At 42.8% G+C, this 19996-nt stretch overlaps 1 protein-coding gene across 3 annotated transcripts in view; it reads left to right on the plus strand.

Annotated features, from left to right (window-relative positions):
- The first annotated feature begins 250 nt into the window (after window positions 1–250).
- The window catches only part of CAPN13 (calpain 13), an 85180-nt gene continuing 65434 nt past the window's right edge, over window positions 251–19996 (plus strand). For 2 of the 3 annotated variants that reach the window (XR_014166244.1, XM_081903984.1), the window contains exons 1-2: window positions 251–627; window positions 9791–10045. Coding sequence is in view for 2 of the 3 variants with exons in the window: in XM_081903984.1 (XP_081760110.1) it covers window positions 589–627; window positions 9791–10045 (294 nt within the window). In the remaining variant the exon portion in view is untranslated. The remainder of the gene's footprint in view (window positions 628–9790; window positions 10046–19996) is intronic. The other variant, XM_081903985.1, reaches the window with a different exon arrangement.

The following is a 19996-nucleotide window of genomic DNA, read 5'->3' on the forward strand; positions in this document are numbered from 1 at the left end:
CATGATAAATCCATTGTTTAGTGTACAGATTCATAAATATTTCTTCATTTCCTGGTAGAGCTTTGAGAGAACCATGAAAACGAATATGAAACAAAGGCTGGTGTTTGCTAACAACATCTTAAACTCACAAAATATTGTGAGTGGTGAAACATTAACCACCGCAGGATAGGAGGGGCGAGCTACCTGTGGAAATCAGGTAAGATAACACCTGAGAGAAGCAGGAAGTTGTATACTGTTGGTCCCAGGCTTGGCTCTGACTTCATGTTCAATCCGGCAGGTGTTTACTTAAGGGGGTGCAGCATGCCTGCTGAAATACAAATCAATATAAGAAAGCTGAAGTCATCTCGTTGGATTTAGCTAGCAAATATTCATTTGACAGGGTTTTTATAGGGGGAAAAACCAGTTTGCCCTTCTGCCTCTGAAGAGATAACAGCATAAAAAATCAGAAGCACGGATACTGGAAGATCACCTTCACAGAAGCACTGGAAGTGTTTGGCTTTGAAAGAGGACAGGCCGTTGGGAACTGTGCTGCCTGGAGAGACTTTGAGTACAGAAAAGGAGAAGAAGCAATGACTTGTTGGGATCTAGATGGGGCTAGCCTGCTGTAAAGAACCTTCCCATGTAATGGTAAGTTTTCAGAAGTAACTGGGCATTGCTGAAGAAATGGGAAGGGATACAACTCTCTGTATGTGCATGTAGAGGAGGGAAAGCAATAGGGAATGTTGGACGGTCTGGTACTTCCATCTATCTAGCTTCCCTTTCTGTTTCAAACAGCATAAGAAGAGAAGAGAACTGTGGCCAATCACCAGTTTTCCTAGGACATGTGTTAGGCTAACTGGCCTGTAATTTCCAGGGTGCCCATTGGATCCCTTAAAAATACAGTAAAATAAAATTGGTGTTGCATTTGCTACTTTCCAGTCTTCAGGTATGGAAGCTGGTGTGAGACAAGTTACCTACTTCCGAGTTATTTGAAAGCTCTTGTGCGGATGCCAGCTGGACTCGGCAATTTGTCGGTTTTTACTTTGTTTATTAGGCCTAGAATTTCATCTCTCGTCACCACTATCTGCTTCAGTTCCTCAGACCCACCTCCTGCAGAGGTTGGTTCAGGCCCTGAGATCTGCCCCGCATCTTCTATTGTGAAAATAGATGCAAAGAATTAATTCAGTTTCTCCACAATCTCCTTACCCTTCTTTAGTATTATTTTGATTTCGTTGTCATCCGAGGGTTCAAACATCCCCCTTGATGGTCTCCTGCTACTAATATATGCAAATAACTTTTGGTTGTTAGTTTTAATGTTTTGAACAATGTGCTTCTCGAAATCTTTTTTTCAGCATCACTTATTGTCTGCTTGCACTTCTTTTTTTGCCGAACTTTGTGTGTGTGTGTGTGGGGGGGGAGTTTGTTTTGTTTGTTCTCTTCAGTTTTTTGAAGGAAGCCCTCTGCTCATGAACAACCCTGGCATTCTCTTGGTACTCATGGTGCCTTTTCTGTCTGATCTGTGTTATACACTCCTTTTGAGTTTCTAATGTGGTTTTAAACAATTTCTAAGAATTTCAACATCCTTCTTACCTCATTTTGAGGATGTTTCCTCTTTTGAAACCAAATGGGACAGTATTGAATTTTCTTGGCATTTGCTTGCAAAAATATGAACATTAGTCAATACTGCATACAAAAAAATGTGTTTGGGGAAATTTGTACAACAATGCTGAAAGATTTTCATGAAGATGCTTTGATTTTTTAAAAAATTGCAAATTGCTACAGAAATGTGTACAGCTGAATTTGAGATTTTAAAAAAAATGAGAAATAGGGAGAACTGAATTTGACAGATTCCTCCTTCCCTAGTGGGCATATGGAGATATGTGAGAAAGTCCTGTGTTTGCCATCCGCAAATGGCTTCTATGGGGACATAATATAACACACAACGGCTATATAACACACAATGTGTGACGGGGTGTGTAAAGCATCTAAAAAAGCAGAAAAAGAGACAGGACCAGTGGTTTTTTTTTCTGGGGATGGAAACGGGAGAAGAAACTATTTTTAAAAAAAAAAAAAAAAAGTTTCTTCTGTAGCACAGTGAATTGTCAGTTCTGTTGCTACCCCTGATGGTGGCCTCATAGAAGATACTGGAAGTTACATGATGTCGGCGGATACTGTGTTGGACACCTCTATTATAAACAAAATAAAAAGCACTGGAGGCCCAAATGAATTAACGTTCTAAGACAATTATTGAATCTTTCAGTTAAATGCTGTGAGGAAAGGTAACTGTTTTGCATATGAAATGGAGCAAGCAACATCTAATGAATAAAAATCAGGAGAAAATCCCTTCTAAATTAATAGGATTAAAACCATGAACTGCTGAAGTGGGGTGCATGGCAGCAACGCAGCCACATCTTTTGCTTGATCTTGATCTCCTGAGGCATTAATGAAGTGGTAATTGTAGGAGCAGTGGGTTATTTACAGCTTTCACCAAATAATAGATAATTAGGTGAAATAGCATAGCCTTAACAAACAAAATAGACATTAAAACTGAAAATTAGAACTAAGATTGTTTTTAAAACAGGGTGTGACAGAACCAAAGTACAAAAATGTTGCATCAAGCTTTAATGAACATCTCTCCAGGATTATTTAGAACATATAACTTATATGAACTTCCTTACTAACTGTGCTAAACAAGCACCTGAAGAGTCCAATAATAACCATGCTTATTGGAGATGTTCAGTTAATTTGAATGGGCATTAATTCAAGTAATTATGCTTAGGAATTATAACTTAAATTGAAGCAGAACTGTTTTCTCCTTAAGTTTGTTTTTTAAGTCAATGGGCTATGGCTGTAATCCTGTATCTTGGGGGCTGCCAACCCAGTGCCCACAAAGGCCTCCATTGGTGCCCCCAGTCAGAGTTTCTTTCTTCTCTTTTCTTTTTAAGTAAGTCTCTAGCTGCCCTAGAAATAAAGTTATGAGGCAAAATGTACAGGTATCCTTCTGAGCCTTTTCTGTGAAATGAGTCAGCCTGGCTACTTCAGCCTGTCAGTGAAGTCAGATATGTGATTGAAAAGTGAGTTCTTTGGACACCAGGCAATAGGAATCCCACAGGTACTAAATAGGTGCTGTTTTCTTCTCTTGTTTGGTGCACTTTTCCTGCTTGTGTCTTGTTTTCTAGTAGTCCTTGGCATCTCCATAGTTTGCCCTTTTTTACCCTATGAACCAGGGTGCATCTTTCCTTTGGTAGGTTTGTCTGAGGTCAGGTACTCCCTAGAAGCTATTTTCTGCAAATATTACTACACACTAAGTGCAGGTGCATGACAAGGTGTTGCGGGCAGGGTGGGGCAGGGGAGAGAATTCGGTTCCTTGTCAGTGGATCAATAGGAACTGTTCAAGGGAGGACTCAGAGATGTATTTTTTATTGAAAAATCTAGAATTTAAATTTAAAAATTCCTCCCTGCTTTGGCCCTACTTAAATCCAGTGTGTCTATAAGCCACTACAGTGATACCTCGGGTTAAGAACTTAATTCATTCTGGAGGTCCGTTCTTAACCTGAAACTGTTCTTAACCTGAGGTACCACTTTAGCTAATGGAGCCTCCTGCTGCCGCCACTGCCCGATTTCTGTTCTCATCCTGAAGCAAAGCTCTTAATCTGAGGTACTATTTCTGGGTTAGTGGAGTCTGTAACCTGAAGCGTCTGTAACCTGAAGCATCTGTAACCCAAGGTACCACTGTATAATAGTGGTATTATAATAGTGGTATTTCTTCCATCCTCTAGGCAGCTTTTATTTTCCACCTCAGTGAAATTATTTTGCAAAGCATTGTAATTTCTCTCTTTCTGTCTCTGCCTTCTCATCAACTTTTCACCCTCTTCCTTTTGAAACTGAAGCCTAGCCCATTAACAGGCTGGAGATAAACTTCTTGTATGCCACTTTTCCTGCAAGGAATGTATAAGGGCATTCATGATTCTCCTCTTCCCCATACTTCCTTCACAACACTCCATTGTAGAAGGTTAGGCAGAGAAACCGTCACTGGTCCAAAGTCACCCAGGAATTTCAACCCTTGTTTGCTAGGTCATAGTCCACTTAATACCATTTCAGCTTATTCTACAACAGGCCATTTGTGGGAATAGTGTACCCCCACCCTCTGTGTGTGTGTGGGGGGGAGCCTATTAGTTCCCTTGTTAACAGTTCTGTGTGGCACCTTTAAGACTAATCAGTTTAGGGTGCAAACTTACACATGCTTACCAGGATCATGAAGTAATTCCAATGAAATTCATTGGGACCTACTTCTGAGTGAACTTGGGTAGGATAGTACAATTACTGTGGCATCAATCTGCCCCTGCCCATATAATGTTATGTCAAACTAAACACAATTCAGTGTGTTTGTTAGTTGTTTGCAGTTATTGCAAGACACTTGTTTTTCAGTCACAATTTTAATATCAACCCTTAATGGAGCTGTCTCCAAAGATTCTTTCATCGCTTTTAGCTCTGATGATAGTTACAGAACTTAAGTGTCTGCTCCATCGTTGTCCTTCAGCCGCGTTTGATTTCTGCCCAGCAGAGTTTTTGCATCAAACTCTCCAGTTTATAATTGCGATTTCCAGATGTCTTCTGAAATTTATCTGCTGCTCTCCACAGGATTTCCTAGCCATACAGATCTGCTGACTTGCACTTTGGGTTGCAATAAACAAACAAAGATTTTTACAACTGGGCATCTCTTTTCATTTATTTCGGCTATAATGGCTTTTTTTTTAGATTGGCTACAGTTTTGTTAGAGTAATATAGACGAGGCTAGGGTGAGCAGCTAGGAACGGGAATGGGGGAGGGGAGGACCACTTCAATATACAATTTGAAGAACCATCAGAAGAATTTTGTCAAAGTGATGGAAAGGGGATTGAGCTGTATAACTATAATTATAGAAACAAGTTCTCAGTCTTTGTTTGCTGTACATTTCCACTGCCACGTCGAAAATGAACTGAACAATCCATTGGATATATAGCAGATGGCTCCCTGGTACCTGCAAAAACTGCTATAGCAGAATGAAAAGGCTGTGGGGAGGGAGGGATGGCATATGGGTGATGATGGGCTCAGTTGTGCGTGTCTGCACATACGTATACACGTAAGGTGCCCTGGTTCACGCTCACGCTATTCAGTACAAAAGATGGATGTTAAAAGCAATCACCTACAAATAGGATTGTTGCCTAATTTGCAACTTGGGGGTTCTACCTTATTCCCCTGTTGTGTTTTGAGTCATAGGGAAAGGAGTATATGACAGGACTGGGGTGAGAAAACAGATGGGAATTGCCTCCTCTGCCAATTCAGCTGCAGATCTCAAAGTGGGATGCTCCAAGAGGCCATAGCTCCTTGGGAGAGCATCTGCTTTGTACGCAGATGGTCCCAGGTTCAATCCCTGGCATCTTCAGATAAGGGTGGGGGAGACCTCTGCCTGAAAGCCTGGAGAGCCACTGCCAGTCAGTGTAGACAATACTGAGCTAAGCAAGAGTCACCCTGGATAGCTCAGTTGGTTAGAGCATGGTGCTGATAACAGCAAGGTTGCAAGTTTGATCTCCGCACTGGGCAGCTGCATATTCCTTCTGTTGCCAGAGGTTGGACTCGATGATCCTTAAGGTCCCTTCCAACTGTACAATTCTAGCATCCTATGACTCAGTCTAAGACAGGTGCCTATGATCTTATCAAGCCTTCCTGCAGGTTGCAACCCATGAGTGACTGTGCTCATTGCATACTGAGGCAAAGGGTGTGTTGGTGTATTTATTCATTTTCTTTTTTTATATTACTTTTTTTCCTCCCCCCCCATCAATTTTTTATTTGATTTTTCAAATGTAGAATTATAACATAACCAAATACATACCCCTATCTAGAGATTTCTCCAAATCTCTAGACTTTCCACCTTCCTCTCCACGGATCCTATTATCCACCTTTTCAACTGCATATTATTTCATCATCCAGGTTTTACATCTCTCCATTTTGTTCATAGTAATTTTTACATTACAAGTGTTATTGCAATCCTGCTAATGTTTTCATCTGCTTACAGTGGTCTCTCAAGTAAATTGTAAATTTCCCCCATTCTTTATTAAAGTTTTGGTCTTCTTGGTTCCTGAGCTTTCTGGTAAGTTTTGCCATTTCGGCATAGTCCAACAGCTTAGTTTGCCATTCTTCTCTGGTAGGGACTTTGTCTTCTTTCTATCTCTGGATATCTTACCTTTTTTTCCATTGTGGCACCCAAGGCTGTGTACATGTGGTCCCCAGGCTGTCTCCCATCTAGTCGCTGACCAGGCATCCTTAGTTTTAGCAAGCTGGTGGCCTCCTGTGCCCTCACACGATGCCTGGGCACTCAGGCTTCAACTTTCGTATGACTTTATAGGATTCCCTGTGTGATAACAGACAGCAGAAGCACTGAGCATGTTGAAATGTGCAATCCCTGGGAACCGGTTGCTTTTTCTCCCAGCTTAAGCCGCTGATCTGTACATAACACAATATAATCTCTCCCGTTTGTGTTCTCCAAATTTACTTTGGCATCTTAAAACACACACCCATTTGAACAATATGTTGACCTGTGCAGTGTTCAAATATTCCTTATCTGGTAGCATAGATGGTGGGCTTTCTTAACCAACTCCTTTATTCAGGTAACACCGCACAAGATTAATTTTGCATATGTTATAGCAATTGTTCTGATCTCAGACATGATTGTGTGTGTGTGTGTGTGGACTCTGACAACCAGTTCCCTGGCACACACCAAGCGCTGGTTTTAAGATGCTGTTATTTCCATGGTGAAAACCCTTTTATCAGTTCCAGTATTATGAGCTCTGCTGAAATTTTGAGGTAGGCCTTGTTGCTCATTGGATCTCTTCAGACCATCTACTTCTACTTATTCTTCAACACAGGGCTTTTTTTTTTCAGCTGGAGCTCAGGTGGGAGCCTGAGTGGTAAAATAAGGCACAGCAAAGGCACTGTGTGCTAGTAGCATCCCACTGAGCTAAATCTCATAGTTTATCTGGTTAGCCCCTGTGAGAACAGGATGCTGGACTAGACGTTGCCTTTGGTCTGATCCAGTGGGGCTCTTCTTATGTTTGTTGCCTTCTCGGTTTCTGTTGACAGGTGTCCACCTTAAAACAAGACACTCAATTATACATATAAAATATATAATTCAGAAAGGGGCAGTGCAGTAGACAATGGGAAAGAACCTCTGCCTGTGACCAGAGGGAAGTGGTGGCAATTCTGGGCTAGGCAGACAAATCTAAGTCAGCTTCCTATGAGCCTAAGTCATAGCTGTCAACATTTCGCTTTTTTTAAAGGAAATTCCCTTATTCCGAATAGGATTCCTCGCAAGAAAAGGGAAAAGTTGACAGCTATGACCTAAGTGCAAGTAGCACAAGAGAACGTATTGCTCTGATGTTCAAGCACACACTTTGCGGAGCATATCTCTCCCGCTAGCAGTGAATTTTAATCATGCATAACAACTGCTTTTACATTTGTCCGTGTACATACCCAGACACCATTCTGATGAAGCTGACGAAGCTGTTCTGTGGAAGGGAGGAGAGCTAAGTGCCTTATTTTCTTCACTCCACTTGCTAAATTATTCCCAATGTGTTAAACAATGTAATTAAACACACACGCTCACATGATAAAAACTCTTTGCTGTTCCCCATCAGCGCAGGGGGTGAGAGGGAGAGGGAGGGAGAGAGAAGAACGAACACATGTGTCAGTCCCAGCCTTCAAGCTCTGCTAGTTTTAATTTGAGTTGTGGAATTAGTAATCAGTTTTGCTGGAACACTGTTGCAGGAAATAGATCCTTGCATGTGGCGGGCTTGAGCACTGTTGCAAATGAGTATTTGTTAAGGGGAAACCATTCCCTTGTCATGTTATGCTACATTACGTAAGATTTATTTCCTTTGTGCAGAGAAATGGAAGCCAAAAAGGAACGCTCGCTCTTCGTGTCAGTGGAAGGTTATTTCTGAATTTCATCTGATTCCCTCTTTAAAAAGAAACAGTCTCTCTTAATTAAACAGCATGTGCAGAAATGCTCTTGGTTTATAGGGTTTGTTATTAAAATGAGAAGCAAGGCCAGGAGCTAGGAAAAGGGAGAAATTCAGTCCAGGCCACAGAATATGCAAACTGAAAATGTAGCCTTTCTTCAAAAATGCGCACAGCTCTGAACTTTGCAAACAAAAAAGAAAAGTGTACAAAAATGTATGTATTCTGGGAATGTGTGCATAAAAATGCACATATTTTGATGAAAAGACCAGAAAAATGCATCTTTTTAGGAAAAATTGCATACAGAAATGCGAACACCAGTAGAAATGTACACCAAAGCACTGACAATTCCTTTTTGAGGAGCCTTTGAAAAATCATAAACTGATGCTGAAATGCATGACTAACACACTTTTTGTATGGAAAAAAAGAGAAACTAGGAAGAATGGAAATAAGTAGCCCTCTGAAATTGGGGCGGTTAAGCAGTATGCACCTCTGTAGGCAGAGAGTTCCACAGCTGTGGGTAGAAATATGATGGGAGGATTTAAGACTGTGAGAAAGTATCACACGTCAATGTGAAAATGCAAACATGTTTCACAGTCAGTTATATTTTTATGTTTTTATATCCTTTTGTAATTATCATTTTACAACCCAAAGGTGAAGGAGCAGGGTATTACATCGTTCCATATACAAAGCAAACAAACAATAAAGAATAAGAGAAATAAATGGTAACACCCTAATCTAAATCAAGGCATCCATATTTCCCAAGATGGCATAGATGGGCATCTAAGTTCGAAGCATAAGAAATAAAATCCCAATAAAATAAAATTTAGAACTGTGAAATAAAATTTAGAATTGTGTGCTCCGTGCTTGTCACGCATCCCAACGCCTTTCCCCTTATTGGCCAGAACATTAAAAAGGTGGAGCTGGCTTGAGCCTTATGGAGCAATTGAACAGGATACCTCTTACTGTCTCTACAGCTGAAATATCTGCAACCATAGAAGCCATCAAACTTTGCTCTCTTCCTCCTTCTGGGCTTGCATGCCAGCCTTTCCTCCAATGGCACACTACCATCAAGCCCTTCTCCAGTTGGCAGATTATTCTAGCTCAAAGGAGGAGCAGGAGGGTTCCTCTGAGCTGTATGGCAGTCCACACTCACACCAAGTGGGATCACACTCTCCTTTGTCTAATTCTTTTCAATGGGAGTTAAGCTCCATGGAAGGAACCTGGAATATACAAAGGCTCCACCGCTTTGTGTTTAATCAGTCCCTTTGATGTTGACAATCAGAATTACAGGATTGTGGTGTGACTGCAGTTGGCAAGAGGTGACCAGTTTTCTTATAAAATGTGAGGAAGGAACTGGAAAGCAAATGTTCTCATAAATCTCAGGCACACTTTTAATAATAGCCTCCTATATTGAATTTTGGGCCTTGGCTATCTCATAGATCAACACAATGTTCTGTGAAGTTACTGAAATCAGCAGTGTCAAGAGGGCTTTGTCTGGAAACTTGGGAGATTATCAGTGGAAATAACGAGGAACAGAGCCATGAGAGATTTTAATATGCCTTGAGACAGCAAGAGTGAGGAGCAGCTCAGTAGCTCAGTGAGCCTTTGTTAATTTTTTGCTCCGGGAAGGTTTAAATTTGGGGGCACAAATACATTGGTAGCACTTGTGGAATTCCAGACATCTCCACATAACTTTCCAGATAATGAGGTTTCACTCACTGCCCTGTGGTTTGGGAGTTCTACCTTCTTGGGCTCCAGTCCTCAGACATGGTGGTTAATGATATTCCTCACCATTATCATTTCTTCATTTCAGGAAAGGAATAGGAACCCAGCTCCTGAGATGTACTCGAGGAATCCTGCGCCAGATGTGCCAAAGTCAGAGAGAGCAGGAAATGTGACTTCCACTGTGAAATTTAAGAACCAGGACTTTGTTCAGTTGAGAGACCACTGCCTGAATCATGGTGTTCTTTTTCAAGATGAGACATTCCCCGTAAACCTCAGTTCCATCGGACCCTTGCCCTTTCTAAAGAAGCCATATATGCCGGTAATTGAGTGGCGGAGACCAACTGTGAGTAGCTACCAAGTGTTAGCAGACCTTGCAGCTTTCGTAAATTAGAGTGGAATAACCATCTATAGTTTCTGGAGTTCAAAGGCTTTATTCATGCAGGAACTATTTCCAGGATGAGCAGAGATGAAAAGAGAGAAATAGCAGACATCTTGTCTCAACAATAAACAGTAAACAAATTTTTGCTCAGTTTTTAGAGGTGACATTACCTTAGACAGAGAGCTACAAACAAGTGCTGGCTGGCTAGCTACACAAACAGTGCCCTCTGGTAGTTCAAAGCAATGCATGCCTCAATTATGAACTCAAGAGAAGGAAATATATTTGCCTTTCACCAACACCAAGTTTTACAGCAGACTATTGGCTTCATGTTCCTAGTAAAGTAGTTTAACTCAACATTTAACTCCAAGCTCTGGTGTGATTAGCCCTTGTCAAGCATTCTTTTAAAAAGTGGAGTGGAAAAAGAAGATTGTGTATGTTGTTTCTACTTCCAGCTGTGACAAATTCATTTGAAAGTTAGAACAGTACCTATGTGCATACAACAGTATGCACATTAGAATGTAAGAGCCGACCGGATCAGGCCAGTGGTCAGTCTAGTCCATCATCCTGTTCTCACAAAAGCCAATCAGATGCCTATGGGAAGTCCATAAGCAGGCTCTGAAAGCAACAGCGATCTCTCCTGTGGTTTCCAGTAGATGATATTCAGAAGTACACTGCTTCCAGCAGTAGAAGTAGAACATAGCCATAAGGGCTAATAGTAGCCTTAAAGGTAAAGGTAAAGGGACCCCTGACCATTAGGTCCAGTCATGACCAACTCTGGGGTTGTGTGCTCATCTCGCTCTATAGGTCGAGGGAGCCGGCGTACGGCTTCTGGGTCATGTGGCCAGCATGACTAAGCCGCTTCTGGCGAACCAGAGCAGCGCACGGAAATGCTGTTTACCTTCCCGCCGGAGTGGTACCTATTTATCTACTTGCACTTTGACATGCTTTCGAACTGCTAGGTTGGCAGGAGCAGGGACTGAGCAACAGGAGCTCACCCCATTGCGGGGATTCGAACCGCCGACCTTCTGATTGGCAAGACCTAGGCTCTGTGGTTTAACCCACAGCGCCACCCGCGTCCCTTTAGTAGCCTTACCTTCCATGAATTTGTCTAATCCTCTACGTTGGTGGCTATCATAGAGTTCTGATCATGCAGACAGATCTATATTTGTGGACATGATAGACCCTGTTCCAATTTTCAAATGGAAATTTGAGGTCATATCATCATACATTGAAAGAATCATACATTGAAAGGAGCTTTCATTAATTCTGAATCAGAAAGGGGCATTTCCTCCTCCTCCTCAGGTTGCCCAGTGTTCCTCGGAGGAGAGAATAAGAAGGAGGAGAGGGAAGAGGGAAAGAGAGGAAGACCCCTTGCCACCATGTCTCAGCACTGGTCACAGAAGATGAGGAGGGGGGAAGGGAAAATAATAAATACAGTGGAACCTTGGGTTATGTACTGTTCTCCTTACGAACGCTTTGAGTAACAAGCTTCTCTAACCTGGAAGTAGGTGTTCTGGGTAGCAAACTTTGCCCCGGGATGCGAGCGGAAGTCGTGCACTGGCAGTGCGGTGGCAGCAGAAAGCCCCATTAGCGAAAGCGTGCCTCAGGTTAAGAACGGTTTTGGGTTAAGAATGGACCTCCAGAACGAATTAAGTTCGCAAACAGAAATACCACTGTACTGCTGAGCTATGGTCCTTCCTCTGTATGCATTTAAAGGCTTTATCCTCAGACAACATTGTGAGGCAGGTTACTATCAAGCTTCATGGATGAGTGGGGATTTGAGCCCTAGCCTCAAGAGTCCTAATCCACTGCTCTAACCAGTACACAACACTGATTAGACATGGAATACCTTCTCCCTCTCCTTAGCCCAAGTTGTTGACATCACTGAAATGTGTGCTACTGAAGGCAGGGTGGGGATTTTTTTTAAAGGGTGTAAGAGTCATTTCCCCTTTGTTTTATAGTGTAACTATGAGTGTGGGGTATGCTTGTTTTTTGAAGTTTAGTAACAGTCAAGGGACTATGTCACATTTCAAAGGCTATGCATGTAAATCTATACAAATTAGCAATATCTTGAAATTAATTTTAATTGCAAGCCCCAATAAGCAATTTAATGAGCCCACTTTTGTGAGACTAACACTTTTGCCTTATGGCTATATCTTTTCTTAGCTGCCCCCCCCCCCAATTTTGCCAGTCATTAATGGTTGGTTTAGCAAACTGACAGTAAAGAAAAATTGCACCTCAATCCAAGATGTCTCTGCTTGTTTTGCATCTTCTGAGTCATGCAGTATCTGGTTATTTAAGTGACAGATAACTCCCCCCCCCCCCGCTGTCACCATTCCAGTTCCAATATAGCAGCTGAGGAGTGAAGCAGGCTTCAATTTTATCTCAGGCATCAACAAGAGAATTGCCAATTACGTTCAGAGTCTGGGATCTTTATAGCTGGTGGTAATGCATAAAGCAGAGAGAACACAGCTTGATTTGCAGATGCCAGGCAGTGCTGACAGCTAGAAACAACTTGTTTTGACTTGTAAAGTGAGCCAATTTGATAACGGGAGTCCCTGAAGGGGAACAGGGTTGGAGCACAAAACTGTCATTTTTGATGCCCTTCTTGAACCTGACATCCATGCCCTTTACCACTTGATGCAAATTACTGAATGCATTGTTGCTGAATTTACTGAAATCCCACTCTTTCTTTTTTAGAATGGCTTTTCTGAGGCTCTCAGAGCAATCCTAGCCAGGTGATGATGAGCAGTTCCACACTTATTAACTTCCATGGCACTCCTTGAGCTTCTGGTCAGTCTTCATGGTAGGGGTGTGGAACCTGTGGTCCTCCAGATGTTGTTCGACTACAGCTCCCCTGATCCCACCTCACCATTGGCCATGCTGACTCTGGATAATGGGAACTGGAGTCTGACAACATGTACAGGACTACAGGTTAGCCTCTTCTGCAGTATGGTTTGGGAATATAGGGCTAGGAGAGGTAGGGGTTGCCAGCTTTCTACTGGCTCCTATTCCAGCTTGATCTGTTGATGTTAGCAGATGATAATATTGAAATTTATGCCATGGGAAGTTTCGCCTCTATATCTATAGATTAAATCACAGTTAAAGGTACAGGAGCAGCTTTCATTCTGATCAACCAGACACTCTGCCTGAAGCTCATCCAGTCCATTTGTCTCCCATTTGTGCCAGAAGAGCTCGCAAGCAAGGCCAACTCAAGCAATCTTTTGGTTATGCCTCTTAGTTAGGTTCTCAAAAGGAAGCAAGAGCAAAGTCTGTAGATCTCTATGGATCTGGAGTCTAAGATCTTGCACATAAGCAGGCACCATATACATTGGGGGGGGTGAACCTGTGGCTCGCCAGATGTTGTTGGACCTATATCCAACAAGCCAGGGATGATGCAGCAATAAACAAATGACGACACCTTCCCTGTCCCTGATGCACCATCCTTAATGTTGCTATCAAAGGGTTAAAAGAGTAGCAGAAACGCTCTAATCACTGAGCAGCTGGAGGTCATTAGGCTTCCAGGAACATGAGTCTGTATAAATAGTCCCCCTGTTTGTTTGTTCTCCCCCTTCTCCCTTTTGGGTGTGTGTTTTTGCTGAGATGTGTGATTCGTCGCCAGGATTGTTTTTTGGTGTCTTGTAAATAAACCTTATTTTTTGATTTACAAACCGCATGCTCCAGGACTCCTTTTTGGGAAGATGCTGCCTCTCCTGCCCTTCTTAGCTGCTGCGCGAAATCCTCTGCCGTGGTGAGACTTTTAAAGAAGGAAGTGCACTGGGCATTTACATTAAACTAATTAAAGTTTAATGGGACAGGTTATGGACAGGTTATGGGTGTTTGTACGTCAAGAAGGAGATAAGGAGAGCAGTTCAGAGTGATTTATGCAAGGACTGGAGTGAAGACAGAAGCGGTTGCCGACAACGAAAGCCTCCAAAGCAGCTTGAGTCCTGCAACGTGCCTAGAAAAGTTTTAAAGAGGCACTGCGCAGTTTGTACTCGCTGGAAGACGTCTGATTCCTCAAGGAGCCACCTCAGCAGCTGGGAGACGGTCTACAGGTGTGTGAGTATCGTTCCTAAGCCCCAGGGAGGATGGCAGAGTCCCAGGAAAGTTTTACTGTCCCGTTTACGCGACTCAATGGGAAAAATTGGCAAGATTGGAAGGCTAGAGTAAGGGTTTGGTTGCAAGCAAAAGAGTTGTGGAGCTGTACTGAAGCACCGCCTTTACAGGCAGCTGCAGACGCGTCTGCAGAAGCCAAAGCAGCAGCAGCAGCTTCACAGAAACGCGACAGGAAAGCCCAAGGTCTACTAGTTTTGGCAGTGGGACCAGAGCAAATGCCTTATGTTTCTGAGTTAAAGAACACGCATGAGGTCTGGACGGTTCTGCAGCGGTTAAATTCCAGAAACACTGCGGGGGCCAAGATCCATGCTACAAGATGTTTGTTTGATTTACGTCTCCAACCGGGAGCGTGTGTGAAAGAACATATTGCCAAAATGGTGTCTGCCTTTAATCAACTAAGGCAGCTGGGCATTCCTTTCTCTATGGAGCAGCAGTCATACATATTGTTGTCTTCTCTTGATAAAAGCTATGAGACTCTAGCTCTAACTTTGGAAGCTATGCCTTCAACTGAATTAACCCTTGAATACATTTCTTCTCGGCTTGCGGATGAACAGGATAAAAGGCAAAGAGAAAGAGGTTTGTCTTTAAAGGGGAGTTATGCTGTGCCTAAGAGTGTTGATGCTGAGTTTGAGCACACAGTAAATGCTTTTGCAGCTAGACACTGTTTTCGCTGTGGTTCCCCTTCCCACCTAATCAGGAATTGCACACGTGAACCTGGTCAAGACAGCAACAAGGCCGTTACCCCTAGTTACCAGACAAGGAGTTCCAGGGGACGTCGAAGAAGAGGAGGAGGTCGTGGCTACTCCCACAGCACACAGCACATGGCTTCAGCAATGGCGTTGATGCAAGGGCGTGGCCAAGGCAGCAATCTACGCTGGTTGATCGACAGTGGTGCATCTCACCACCTGGTGGCGCCATCTAGTGTACGTTTGCAGAATTGCAGACATTTGCAAACCCCTAAAGTTGTGACAATGGCAGATTCAACTAAACGTTCCTTAGAGACTGTAGGCACAGTGTTCTTAAATTGTTTGCAAACAGAAATTGATGCCTACGTGCTAAAGGGACTGAAGGGGTGTATTTTGTCTGTGTCAGAACTTGATAGAAATGGGTTTAAAACTGTGTTTGAAAATGGGGTTTGCACTATTTCAAAGAATAACGTATCTCTTTTGCAGGTGGAATGCAGAAATGGGTTATATTATTTTGAGACAAGTCCAGATGAAGTTGAACAGGTTCATGCTGGTTGTGTGAACACGCCTACCCATAATTCTTGTGTTCATTTATGGCACCGCCGTTTAGGGCATATTAATTTTCAGTATGTTAAAAGGCAACCTGAATTATCAGAAGGGTGCAAATTGAACAAATGTACTAAGTATTTGGATTGTACTGCATGCAAAAGTGCGAAGGTTCATAGATGCAGCTATCCCAGTTCAGATAGGAAACCTGACAAAGTATTCCAACTTGTGCATATGGACCTGTGTGGCCCAATGCCTGTTGCTAGCATGGGAGGTTCAAAGTATGCACTGTGTCTCTCGGATGACAAAACAAAGGTTACATGGTTTTTTCCTCTCAAAACAAAAGCAGATACTGCAGAAACAGTTAAAAATTGGGTTCATGCGGTAGAACTTGAATTCGGTACTAGAGTACTTGCTTTTCAGACAGACAGAGGGTCAGAATTTACCGGGTCTGTGTTGCAGAATTTCTTTAAGAAAAAGGGAATTAAGCATCGTCTGTCTACACCTTATTCCCCCCAAGAAGGAGGCGTGGCCGAACGTAAAAATAGGGTTCTGCAAGAGTTGGCAAACTCTATGTTGTTTGATGCTAAACTTCCTCAGAGTTACTGGGCGGAAGCCTGGCAGGCGGCTACTCATATTCTGAACCGAGTATATAATTCGGTAATTGATACTACGCCTTATTTTGCTTTATATGGGAAGAAGCCCAAAGTTAATTACTTTCGGGTGTTTGGATCTCAAGCCTATGTACTTATCCCAAAAGCGTTAAGGAAAAAGGGAAGTCCAAGGGCTAGGAAACTCATCTTTTGCGGGTACGAACCACATGCCAAATCTTGGAGGTTTGTGGACCCAGGTGGGGATACTACAAGAGTGGTCCTCAGTAGGAGCGCTGATTTTTGTGAGCAGTCCGGATGGACTCACTTACACGCTAACCCTGACATTTTGAGAGATGATTTAGGCATTCATGCTGAGAAAGAAAGTCCAGAGAGTGATGAGCCAGAAGGGGATGGTGCACATGGTTCAGATGCAGATTCTGATCACGCACGAGGTTCTTCTCCTAAGGTAGAAAAGCCAGAATCTCGGAGTGTCCCAACTTCGCCAGTCAGTAGGCCTAGCAGACAGCAAAAGCAAAGCAGGTCACCTGCAACACCAAGCCCAAGGGAGGTATCTAAACGGAGGTCTTTATCCCTAGAGGCACGTCCAGATATAAAGTCTGAGACAGATTCTGACAGCCAACGGTCAGAGGGGGCACAAGAGGAGCAATTGCGCAGGTCAAGTCGTGCAACGAAGGGCAAGCCGCCAGAGCGGTTTAAGGTGACAAGTGTATACGTAAATATGGCACAGTGTGAGCCAGAAAGCTATATGGAAGTACAACAGCTTCCAAGCTCAGAAGCCGTAAAGTGGCAGGAAGCAATGGAAAAAGAGATGGCTTCAATGAAGTCTCTCGGTGTGTTTACAAGTACAGAGCTTCCGAAAGGGCAACAAGCTGTAGGTTGTCGATGGGTATATCGTTTAAAGCCCACAACTACTGAAGAGTTGCAATATAAAGCCCGGCTAGTTGCAAAAGGGTTTTCGCAGCGCAAAGGTGTTCACTATTCTCAAATCTATGCCCCTACTTCAAGATCGGAGTCATTAAGAATGCTTCTAGCCTCTTCAGCTAAGAAGGGAAATAAGCTGTTTCATTTTGATGTCAATGTGGCTTATTTAAATGCAGACTTACAGGAGGAAGTCTATATGACACCACCACCAGGTTTTGAAGGAGACAAGCCAAACCAGGTCTGGCGCCTACACAAATCCATTTATGGGTTGAAACAGTCCGCCCGTAATTGGAATTCCTGCTTAAACGATGCTCTAGAGAGCATGGGGTTCAGAAAGAGCGCAGCAGATGCGTGTCTTTATCTAAAAGGCTCGGGATGTGAACAAGAAGCAGTTTTGATATTTGTTGACGATTTATTATACAGTGGAAAGGATGATAAACTTGCACAACAATTTGCCACAAAGCTTGGAGAAAGGTTTCAGATAAAATCACTAGGCAATGTATCTGTTTATCTAGGAGTTAAAATTCAGCAAGATGAAAATGGTAACTATTGGCTTAGCCAAGAAGCTAAAATCCAGCAGTTGCTGGAAAGGTTTAAAATGAACAACTGTGCTGGTGTTAAAACCCCAATGGAGTTAAGTTACACAAAGGATGCTCAAACTGAGCAAAAGGCAGAGTTCTGTAATCCCGGGGTTTACCAGTCAGCGATAGGCAGTCTACTCCACATTGCACAGTGGACTCGGCCCGATATAACATATGCTGTCAACATGCTGTGTAGACAAGCTGAAAAACCATCAATGCATGCTTGGCAAGGAGTAAAAAGAGTTTTAAGGTATCTCCAAACTACCAAAAGCTTTCGCTTAAAACTATCAGCAGAGGGCAGCACACAACTTGAATGTTGGGCCGACAGCAGTTGGGCAGATGCTGGACCAGATAGAAAATCAGTGTCAGGAATGGCGATAAAATTTGGAAATGCACTAATTGGTTGGAGATCAAGAAAGCAATCACTTATAGCTTTAAGTTCAACTGAATCTGAGTTCAATGCGTTATCAGATATATGTAGAGAACTGGAATTTTATAAGCAACTGGTACAAGAATTGTTTGGAGAATGTTCCCTACCTATCAGAGTGTGGGAAGACAATCAACCTTGTATTAAACTAGCTAAATCAGGTCAATTCAAGGCGCACACAAAACACTTGGATATCCGTTATCAAAATGTATGCCAAAGTGTAAAACAAGGTTTAATTGAACTAAAGTATTGTCCAAGCCAAGAAAATCTCGCAGACGGTTTTACAAAAGCTTTGAGTCCGCAATCTCATAAATGTTTCTGTTCAGGTTTAAATTTGTATTAAGGTTGGTACAGCTCAGTGTTACGAGCGAGAGGGGGTGTTGCTATCAAAGGGTTAAAAGAGTAGCAGAAACGCTCTAATCACTGAGCAGCTGGAGGTCATTAGGCTTCCAGGAACATGAGTCTGTATAAATAGTCCCCCTGTTTGTTTGTTCTCCCCCTTCTCCCTTTTGGGTGTGTGTTTTTGCTGAGATGTGTGATTCGTCGCCAGGATTGTTTTTTGGTGTTTTGTAAATAAACCTTATTTTTTGATTTACAAACCGCATGCTCCAGGACTCCTTTTTGGGAAGATGCTGCCTCTCCTGCCCTTCTTAGCTGCTGCGCGAAATCCTCTGCCGTGGTGAGACTTTTAAAGAAGGAAGTGCACTGGGCATTTACATTAAACTAATTAAAGTTTAATGGGACACTTAACAATGTAGCAGAGACCACCCAGATGTCTAAAAAAAACACCAAAAGAACAGGAACATGCACCATACCAGACAAAACAAAGAGATTTAACAATGATGCTCCAGTTGGTTCAGTCAAGATTGCTGTGCTGCATATTGTAGGGAAAGGTTAACAAAATCACAAGAGATTTTCTGACAATCAAACCTAAGGGAGAAGTTTCTACTTTCTTTGGATTATGCCTTAGGAAAGGAAAACCAGCTCCAGTGCAGTGAGTCATGCCCTTTCCTAAAGGTCTTGTGCCACAGACGCAGAACTCGTGCAAATGGTAACTAATGTTGCTTCTCCTTGGCACACATCAATTACTGCCGAAATCTACATCTAATTCAATCAGTTGACTAGGCAGTGACACTTCTCTTATTAAGCAGTCACAGGCAGGAAATGCTGTTTCCATTTCATTAAGCTGATTGAATACAAGCAAACAAATGGACTTTTTTCCAGTAATACTGAGCGAGGGAGGACCTTAGGGTTCAAATCTCCAGCGACCTCCATAAAAACACATCCAGTCTACTTGCCAACACTGACAAGAGGAAAAGCAGCTTCCTGTGGTGTTGAGAAATAGCAACTTGGGGTGCCAAAGAGCTGTGAATCACGCAGAGTAGTTATTATTAGCCCAGTCTTCAGATTCCTTGCACAATGTTCTCAAGTGTAATCACTGAGATCCCAGGGCATGGCTTGAAGGCATAGGAGGCCACCACCTTGCTTAAAGGTTATGCCCAAGGGATGGATGGGGTGATCCCCTGGGAGGTATGTCACCTTGGATTCCAAGAGGGAAGAAGGCAGCATGGAAATGTAATAACAGGAAAAGAAGAAGGATATTGACAAGCTGGAATGGGTGGAGAGGAGGGTAACCAAGATGACCAAGGTTCTGGAAACCAAGGCTGTCACATGGAAGATGGAGCACGGCTGTTTTCTGCTGCTCTGGAAGGTAGGACCCAAACCAATGGATTCAAGTTACAAGAAAGGTGATTCAGACTAACTATTAGGAAGAACCTCTTCTGATAGTAAGAGGTGTTCAGCAGTGGAAAGAACCTCAGATGGTGGTTGGCAGGTCCTTCATTGGAGGTTTTTAAGCAGAAGTTGGACAGCCGTCTGCCAGGGATTCTCAAGCTGTGATTCTTGCCTTGCATGGGGTTGCACAAGATGAGTCTTTGGTTCCCTTCCAACTCTACAATCCTATTATTATTATTATTTAATCTAAAGAACAGAATAGATATTGTCCAAGTGGAGTTTTCTGC

The sequence above is a fragment of the Podarcis melisellensis genome (genome assembly GCF_964234715.1).
Source record: "Podarcis melisellensis genome assembly, chromosome: 3".
In the NCBI taxonomy this organism is placed as follows: domain Eukaryota; kingdom Metazoa; phylum Chordata; class Lepidosauria; order Squamata; family Lacertidae; genus Podarcis; species Podarcis melisellensis.